General features: G+C 34.9%; 1 protein-coding gene and 1 pseudogene across 1 annotated transcript; both read right to left on the bottom strand.

The window, feature by feature from the left end:
• Positions 1-1,781: 1,781 nt before the first annotated feature.
• Positions 1,782-2,690, bottom strand: LOC121808752 (microtubule-associated protein RP/EB family member 1-like). The gene has a single exon (XM_042209335.1). It carries the CDS (start codon positions 2,688-2,690, stop codon positions 1,782-1,784), a length of 909 nt encoding a protein of 302 aa, XP_042065269.1.
• Positions 2,691-5,162: 2,472 nt separating this feature from the next.
• LOC121806966 lies at positions 5,163-9,865 on the bottom strand (annotated as a pseudogene).
• Positions 9,866-10,111: the final 246 nt, after the last annotated feature.

The raw sequence follows: 10,111 nt of genomic DNA, 5'->3' as shown, positions 1-10,111 counted from the left end.
AATTTTAATTTTAATTTGTATTTTATTTTTATTTTTATTTTTAATTCGTATAAGAGTCCGATAAATTTGTTCTTAATTACTTGAAATATTATAAAATGAAAGTTGATTATAAAATTTGGGACTATTGGAGGTGTCCACTATAGTGGCGGACACAAAAAATTAGGGCTATGGACAAAAAATTGGGGCTATGGACAAAAAACTGGGGCGGGGCTATTGGGCGTGTCCACCTTATAGTGGACACCCTTAGCAATGGCTTGAATATATATGGCCAGAATTACAAAATGAATATAAGTTCCTGAATGTTTTCGCAATTATCAATTTCTGGATCTTCTTAATCCTACTTCTCTCGGAGATACAGAAATGTATCGTCATCGACTTTACATTGATGTATTGTGTCATCGACTTTACCAAGTTGTGATGATGACATATCAACATTGACGATTTCACAAGCATCATGATACGATTATTATTATTATTATTATTATTATTATTATTATTATTATTATTATTATTATTATTATTATTATTATTATTATTATTATTATTATTATTATTATTATTATTATTATTATTATTATTATTATTTAGTTAGTTAATTAATTATAAATTTGCATATCTTTTCCATATCTTTTGTCTTGCTCATTAAGTTAGTATCCACTATTATAAATAGTGAACATTGTTATTCATATTATTCATTTAAGAAATATCAATTTTATTTTTCTCTTACTCTCTTTCCTTTCAAACGTGCAAAACGCACAAACCCATTTTGACGCCAGATTGATCAAAATCTAGAGTTAAGGAACTTCTCCCTTTAACACATCACCACTCACCATCATTCTTGGAACTTTTTTTTTCTTGGTTTTTTATTGGTCCAGTGTTCAACTTTTTCAAAAAAACCTTTAGATTTAATTTTGTACTAGCCACGTCCTCAATCAATAGTTATATCTTTCCATTTTGATAAATTCACAGAAATTGTGCACAATTTTTGTACATTTTTGGCTGGTTTATATCTCTAATAAAATGAAGTGAAACTTATTTTTCATTAACAAGTACGTAATCACTTTTTTTCATTTACTAATTTTTCACTTTTACTTAACCAATTTTACATTAAAATTCATAAGTCAACTATTAAGACTATTGATAGTGGTCATAAGTCCATTCTCAAGACTATCGGTAGTGGACGAAGGTAGTACTTATATGACATAGTTAAATTTTTATTATACAGAGTTACTGTTTAAAATTTCATATATAGTAGTACTTCTCTAGAATTTATTGTCACTTTACTACAAATTTATTTGAATTGATGAATTCAAAAGTATGAAATCTCAATTAATTTGATTGATATTTTAGACAGTAGTCCTTTGGTTTTTCAAAAAGAAGTCGGAACTAAGTGCTTCATTCTATTTCAGTGGATGAATGTTATAGTTGAAATGATTAGTGCCTACCTTGTAGTTGAAGTTATTTTTACTTGATTGCTCGCATGGCAGCATGAGTAACGAACCATATACTATATCTATAACTTTTCCTTCTAATTTTCTTTTCTGTCTGTCAACTGATATAGGAGTATATATTAAATTGAAATATTATATAGAAAGAAAAAATAGAGTAATTAATTGCAAGAAGTTCCATTCATCAACTTGGCAATTGCCCAATGCAAAGGGAAAAACAGAGCAAAAAAAGGCAAAGAAGTTGGAAGTATTAGTCTACAACAGAACCCCATTGCAAGTAAATTTGAAACCACACACTCTTGTGTCATCACCAAAAAGATACCCTTAAATGGTTCAAGGATTGATGAACTCCTGTTGAACATCTGCATAACCCTGCTGTTTCTCATACTCTTCCATCGAATCGAACTCATATTTGGACTTGTTGTAGCTCCCATTGTAGTAGTATCCCTCCTCATTGCTGCTCTCGCCTCCCACTGGGCTGTAGTTGTAGTACTTGTTGTTTTCTATTCTCGTATCACTCATCCCCTGTGGTTGGCTTTCGCGGCCACTACGGCTGTAGCTGTCGTGCTTGGTATTGTAGTAGTACTCACTGCTGCCTTGTATTCTCGAATCGCTCATCCCCTCTGGTTGGCTTTCGTGCTCATGCTCGTTGTCATAGTAGTACTTGTTGTCTTCTATTCTCGTATCACTCATGCCTTGTGCCCCGCTCTTCGCATATGTGTAGGCTTCTTTGTTGTTGTTGTTATAGTAGTACTTGTTGTTGTTGTTCAGTTCCTCCTCTTCTTCCCCGTCCTCAAATGGGGCCGGGGCAGGGCTATCTCTGGAGCTTGTCACACTAGGGGTTGGTGCCAGGCTGTACTCTGGAGTCGGGGCAAGGCTCTCTCCGGCCCCGGTAGGACTAGGTGCCGGGCTGTATTCGGTGTCTACAATGGTGGGGGCCGGGGATGGGCTCTCTTCGTCCCCGAGGGTTGTAGGGGACGGGGATGGGCTGGAGTAGGGGGCCGTGGGCGACCCCGCTGGGACGCCACTGATATGGCTTGTGGATGGGGAGGGAGCTGAGGATGGAGATGGAGATGAGGGGACATCTATTTTGAGATTAGTACTACTAGGTACTGACACAAAATTGGTTGTGGCTAGGTGAGCATATTTGGAGAAGAATTTGCTCTCTCTAGCTTGAGTTGGGCAACATGTCGTTAAAATTATCAGAATGAAATAAGTAATTGGTTTGACAAGTGTTGCCATTGGTGGTAAGAGCAAGAAACTGAAGTGGCTTTTTGATTTGGTTGATGTGAAGATTTATAGTATGTAATATGTGTATATAAAGAGGGATATGTAAGAATGAAACTTGAATGTTTGTTGGGTTTGTTAGGCGAAATGTGATGCGAAAATTGAGGAAATTAAAGAAATGTGGGGTCTATTGTTACGACATTTTGTAAAGCAGCATGTGGGAGTCATGAGCCTAAAGCATCAACATCTCACTATACCATGATTATCGCCATTTTTTTGGATTGAGTTCTTTATATAAATTTTATGGTTTTTGGATAGTGTGTTTATTATTACCACGCGGACAAATAAAAAGTGATTTTTTTATAACTTAAGTCACAGATAGTAAGCATATTCATATGTTTTTCACCTCGTCATTTGGTTTTTAAATGATAACATATTCATGAATATGGTTTTGTAAATAGCACTTTATATACATTTACCATAATTTTCTATAGTAGTATTAAACAAGACCTAAAGGTGAAAAAAACATGCAAAATTTCAAAATGAAGTAGGAATGTCCGTCATTTAGGAAATTGGTGGGGGTCAATAATTAGATTCGAAAGTAGCAATTGTGTTGAACAAGATCTAGTCAAAAAAGTGTTGTATTTTCTTCTAAAATAGTTAGAGATGTCGAAAGATTAATTATCGAATGGGACAGCACGAAATTAAAGCAATAGGGATCAATCATAGCGTCGGCCGTTGAGTTAGTTATGATATGATTCTAATTTCTAACCATCAATTTTTAATTTCATGTTTCACACCTAAGTGCGAGCGTTGATTGCGTTTGCAGTTGCACCGTTTCTTTAAATCTACTTTAATATTTACGTTTGACAAATATACAGAATAAATGTTGGGATCAAAATACTATTCCCTGCAATAAGAAAGATTTTTTGTCATTTCAAATTTAGTCCATTTATTTCGCTTTTATTAATTTATTCATTTCATAGTTTTTTACAATTTTCGTCTCAAAATAAATATCACACTTAATATTGTCACAAGATTTTAAGACAGAGAAAAATATATTTGATTATATTGGTGTGAGAGAAAAAATGGTAATTAGAAATAATCATCCCATTTATTTTTCAATACTTTAAATAATGGATCTTACATTTCACTTAATTTTATTTTAAAATTAATATATGATCCATTTTTTTCACTTTTTTCATTATCTTTCTTAAAATTCGATACAAGTCAAAGTATGTCTTTTATAACGAAGAGGGAAAAAATGAGATTGATGTATTAATAATAATTTACTTTAATAAAATTTGTCACCTACGAGGAAGTGATCGAAATGTCACAACCACACTTAGCGGTGCTATGTCGTCTTATCCAGGCGTCGAGCGCCATCAACTGGATCCCCATCTCCAAATCCCCACATCCAAGCGTCGAGCTCCGAGTTCCTCCCAAAATAAACTTACCTTGCATACGCATATAAGTGACTAAGTCCATTTTCTGTGATATTAATTAAGTTAATTAAATAGTACTATTAGTCACTCCTTTTATCGATCCTATTTTATGGAACCCCTAATATACCATTGCCATCCATAAAAATGTTTATTTCGTTTCAAATTCCACTCTCATGATTATTCCATCCCCAAATCTCATCTCATTACCACCTAAATTTGTTCTTGTAGAGTTGTACATCGACCATCGCCCAAACGCCTACGGAACGGGAGCGCAACTTTAAATTAACCAGCAATTTATTAGTAAGTATTTTAGTTTTGGTAAAGTATTAATAGTGGGCTCAATAAACTCAACTAAAAATGTTTCCAAGAAATTTAGGGCTTTCGATCTTTTTTAAATATTTTACTACGCAATCCAAATTAGTCTCATCCCTACTTAATAAAATTGGGCTTTTAGATATAATACCGCCTATATTTGGGCTCCATAATATTAAAATTTATAAGTGGGTCTAAACCAGTTAAAGGACGTAATAATTATAGTAGCAGTAGGGCCAGAATTCTAAATAATTTGTGATTGCTTCTTATAGCCTAAAGTATAAAAATAATTAATTTGAATTTTAACAAAATAATTATTTTATCCAAATGAATTACTTTTGCAAATTAATTAGCAAAAAACTAGCGTATATAAACTCATTTATGCAATAAACCCTTTTGTTCATCTTTTTCTAAAAGAAAAAATGCAGTGAAAACGGAGCAAGTCCGCAAAAACGAAGATGTATGTGGAGTTAGGTCGTATTCATTTTATGGAGAGTTCCCAATTTTGTACTTTAATATTTAGTTATACAATTATTCTAGTGGTAGCTAGTGACCAAATACGCACAATTGCTTGTACTATTGAAACAAGCCGACTTTGTACTAACAACCAAATACGCATAATCTACTCCCTATATGATGAACTTAAACATATCCGCTACCACTCCACACACCAAATCTTAGTCCTAGTACTCCTACTAGCCTGCAAACACATATTCATAAAATCAAACACACTACAAGAAATTTGGTAAAAACACATTTACATGCAAATAATTAATTTCAAATAAAAACTCACATATTTATTGGGAAGAGAAGTTGGAAGCAAGTTGATTATCAAAGGCTAAGTGGGAGGTATTTTTGATACGCCTTGGCGCCGTAGTTCGGCCATCACACTATCCATGGACGGGGGCTTTAATCCGAGTGGCAGCGGCAGCCATTGTTTCTCTAGAACATCTCCAATGGCTGCATCTATTCTCTCTTTAGACTGTAAGTTGAGGAATCCGTTTAGATGTTTTAGAATCCTTGAATGAAATATAAATAGTACTCCTACTATAATTTTCAACCATGTCAAAATGGATTTTATTCTAAATTAATAGTTACGGTAGACTTAAAAAATGTTGTTTTGTGACTTGAGTTTCCTCTTGCATTTTATCTTTAAAAGACAACTCAAAAATCATCAAGGAAGAAAAGTGAAAGCTCACCGGATGAACATCGGAAGGCGGTTGCGGCGCCGTTTGCACGGCCGGCACTCCAGTGGGCGGCCGTGGAAATCTCTGCAGGGAAACAAATTAAAAAACACAAAAGTTTTTTTTTTTAAAAATGCACGCACTGAAACATCAAGAATGGAAGTAGAGCGAGTTATATAATGACCGTCGGTTGAAATTGCGGCTGCGGAAAATATATTGTGGCCGGCGGCGGAACCTATAAATACATAATTACACAAATGTATATTAGTAGTTTTGAGTGAATATTGGTGTTGTAAACATTAAAAAAGGCTTACATATTGGTGATGTGGATGCCAAAGGGATGATGGGTCAGCCGGCCAAGCGTGAGGTGGAGGCCACGTGTACATCAATGATTGGTCGACGGATGGATGACCCCATACATGTAAGGGTCTAAAATTCGGAGGGAAGGGTGCAATCCAAGGATTCACATCTGCCGTGGTTCCGTATATCTGCCGCCGCCGACCCCAGCTCGCCGCCTCTGCTTCCCGCGCTTGCACATGTTTCAGGTGAGATCGATATTTCTGCAAAATTATTTTTACTTAGGTATTTGGCTAATAAATTTTGGTTTTTCTTAAATACTGGAATATAATTTTAAATTACTCGTACATTTTGTAATATTTGTACCAAATCAATCCAATTAGGCATCTTAATCTTTAAAATCTAAACTATTTAGTTAATAATTCTATCAGTATTATTTCATCATTAAAACTGTTTCTAGTACTCCTTACTAATATTTAAATGTTAATTGCAGTATACTCCTTATTTTATAAGTTTATATTTTAATAATAAACACTACTCCTTTTTTTTTATAAGTGTAATAAAACACTCAAACGAACAAGGTGGTGAGCATGACCAAAATATGACCTATATGCATCAAGCAAAAGATAAAAACCAAAAGAAAATATACTCCAAAGTAAGAGACTAAAAAGAGCCAAGGGCAAGTCACATAGTCACGAAGGAAATGGTAAACCAAAGCACTATAGAGACAAAACAAACCAGCATAACTCAATAAACAATACTCCTTAATAATAAGTTCAATGACATACTAGTACAAATATTTCAAAATGGTACACATAGGTCAGAGAATTTCAACCTCTATTATTTACTACTTCAGTGAAAAACTCCATCTGGAATATCTCACTATAATGTACTACACTACTATATCGAATAATCATATTTAGAAAATCATCTGGAATTCGTCCTAACTAATTTAATACTATGATTAAAAGAAAGAATCTAAGATAATAAATTCTAATTAAGTTTAAAATAAGATTGTTGTACTCCATGCATATAACTTTTGGCTTCAATATTTGATCTATTGAATAATAAAGTAGAAACGAATTACAATTTCCAAACTACAGTAAAAGTAATTACTAATAAAGATCCACAGAAATATAAAATTTACTGTTTAATGTAGTCATCTCCAGAAGTCCACGACATTATCAAATAATTAGTAGTACTAGCTAGCATTTAAAAAAGGTTTTATCATACAGCAAATCGCTTTTCCACGTTGACACAAATCGACCAAGAAAATGAAACGATGGGCTACCAGACACTTTTAAGAGCATCTCCAATGCTGACGGACGTCAAATAGCCGTCAAATAGCCTTCACACTGCCACATCATCAGCACTACAATTCTCCTGCCACATCAGCTTGCCACATCAACTGGACATCAAATAGCCATCAAATAGCCTTCACACTACCTATCCACATCACTAATAACAATTATATAATTTAATTTACACTTGTATCAACATACGGAATTTAAATTACGAGACAAATACGGAAAATTCGAATAATAATATTAAAATTTTTTTATTACATTAATATAAAAAAAGTACAATAATTAAAAATATTACATTTAAAAAATTACATAAATTTGCATAAAAACTACCGCCTTGCAGTCCTCAGCGCCCACAACTCTTCAACTAAATCATTTTGCAGTCGAATATGAGCCTCCGTCTGACGCATGTCGGCATGTGCTTGGAGGAGGGCTTCTTCATCGTGCGGTACCCCACCTCGTACGTTGGCGGTGATGACGCCGTGGCTTGGACCTGCTTCATTATCGTCGGTGGCCCAATCAGTCAGTTGTACACCTTCATCTTCGACGATCATGTTGTGCATGATAATACAGACATACATTATATCAGCAATGCAGTCGACATGCCACAAACGCGTTGGTCCCTTACTCGTTAAAACAAGTGGTGCGAATGAAAATGAGGTTCAACGCGCGTATATATAGTGTTTTGCGAAAAAAAAAAAAAAATATTTAAATCCGACGCCGGTTTGGCGCCGATCCGGGAGCCACAATGGCGCCCGTGAGGATCGGCGTGGGAACCGGCGTCAGCGCGGGAATCGGCATGGCGACGCCGATTTTGACGCCGATTTCGCCCACGCCGGTTCCAATGGTTCGGCGTCAAACCGGCGTGGGCGAAAAATCGGCGCTCCGGTGGTGACGCCGACCATTGGAGATGCTCTAAGTGCCTTGTTTTCAACTTCACAATAATTTCAATAAAGACTCTAATCAAATTCGGTATATTAAACATTTGATAAGGTGACATTACTATTTTGTCGGTAATATATCTTGATAAAGTAAGATACGAGATGAGATGTAACTTTCTTTATTTACCCAGACATTTTGATATGAAATGATCAAATAAATACTCCTACAAAAGGAGAAAAAAACCTGATACTTTTAACTCGGACTTGTGGAGATGAGATTAGATATACACTATATACTCTCATTCATCTATCTTATTTTATTCTCTCATACTTTATTTTCTCTTCATTTATCTTACTTAATTATTTCTCTTAGTATTTTTTATTCACCCACTTTAATACACTAAACATCTTTTTTTAATCTCTTTATTGAAAAGAAGTGTTTCAATTAAAAAAATGAATGGAGTATTACGTAAAAAGAATTTGATCTATTCTGGATTTTTGATTCCTAGCTATACGTCAATTTTTTAGTCTTCGTAGCTATATATACGGGTGATATTAGAGAGTAGTAGTGTTTCATAATTTTAATTTGACACGATTTTTTTATCTACTTCATTTTTAACTATTGAGAATTGGTGTTGTGCATTGAAATGATATGCAAAAATGATTAACTTGAAAAATGCAGATGAAGGGGACGACGTGTCTTATTGCAAACAATTAGTATATTAAAAAATAATAAAGCAAAACTCAAAATTGATAATATAATCTACGTTGGTGTGTCAAATTAAGATGTTATCTGATTATAATTAATTATGTTAATATATTTTATTCGATATATGTTTAATTAAATTTTTGGATATTTGATTTATGATGCCAAACAAATTGTGGCTAATTTTTTTGGACATAGGCAAAGAATTTGACATGTACTCAATTTGTGGAATGTATTGAGAGAGAGAATGAGAGAATTGAAGCATACTTGAAGATGGCTGGCAATGTTATGGCGTGTAAGGCAGTCATTTCCCATGATTTCTAGAATTCTCGACGGCACCGCCTTGTCAATCCCTAGCTGCTCCACCGCCTGCACCCGGCGTCCAATCCACCTATAGCGACAGAGACAATTCTAATTTCTGACTGAATAAATCAACATTTATTAATTGCAACAGAATTGAGCAGAGATTATGCAACATTAAGTACCTTGGTTTTCTTCTTCCCCGGTGGATTTTTACAGCGAGACGACGATACCTTACTCGTGTCGTCCGCTTCTTTCAAATCCGGATCCTTCACTTCCGGTTCGGGTTCGGGTTTCTGAACCGATTCCAAATCGACATCGGAAACTGAATCTGCTGCGGCATCTTCTAGCGAAATATTTTCACTCTCTAATTTCGTCTCAGATTCGGAGCCTGAGAATTCGGCGAAGAATTCGTTATCGATTTCCAAATCAGGCAACATGTCGCCGTCTCCGATTCCGATGAGAATGTCGTCGAAATTAATGGTGTCGAGCAAATTCTCGTCTTCAAATTCTGTGTCTTCCATTGAGAATGCCTCGATTCCTCTCTCATGCTTCACTGCGAGCATTAATCCCCACTGAATTTTGAATTATCAACTCTTTTGAATGAAATTGAAATAATAATGGAAGCAGTGCAGACAGGTCAGTGCATTATGTACAGGTCACCGCTGTGTTCCTTTTTTCGGTTTACGCTTTGGGAGAGAGAGAGAGAGAGAAACGGTTTCGACCACAATTTGTGTAGGAGAGGGGGCGGCCTCTGCAAATTTGTTTCTATATCTTTTGTTTTGGCTTGTCACAGACACTTCATACATATATATGCTATGGAACACTATGTGCGATTTGTGAACGTGTGGATGCAATTTTTTTAAGAAAATTGTGAAGTTGTTTCATCGTGATTTTTTTTAATGAAATGCTACTATCGGATTTTAGTTGGCTTTGTAATGCAAATATATGGATAACGATTTTATCATTTTAATTCGGTTGGTCGTAAATGATTTTTGTTACTAAAT

Source organism: Salvia splendens, chromosome 6 (genome assembly GCF_004379255.2).
Source record: "Salvia splendens isolate huo1 chromosome 6, SspV2, whole genome shotgun sequence".
NCBI classification, from domain to species: domain Eukaryota; kingdom Viridiplantae; phylum Streptophyta; class Magnoliopsida; order Lamiales; family Lamiaceae; genus Salvia; species Salvia splendens.
The sequence above is the reverse complement of the archived record's forward strand: the minus strand, read 5'-3'. Positions and strand labels throughout refer to the sequence as shown.

Excerpts from the sequence above, each read along its gene's own strand:
- LOC121808752 (XM_042209335.1), bottom strand. The coding sequence starts at position 2,690 with ATGGCAACACTTGTCAAACCAATTACTTATTTCATTCTGATAATTTTA.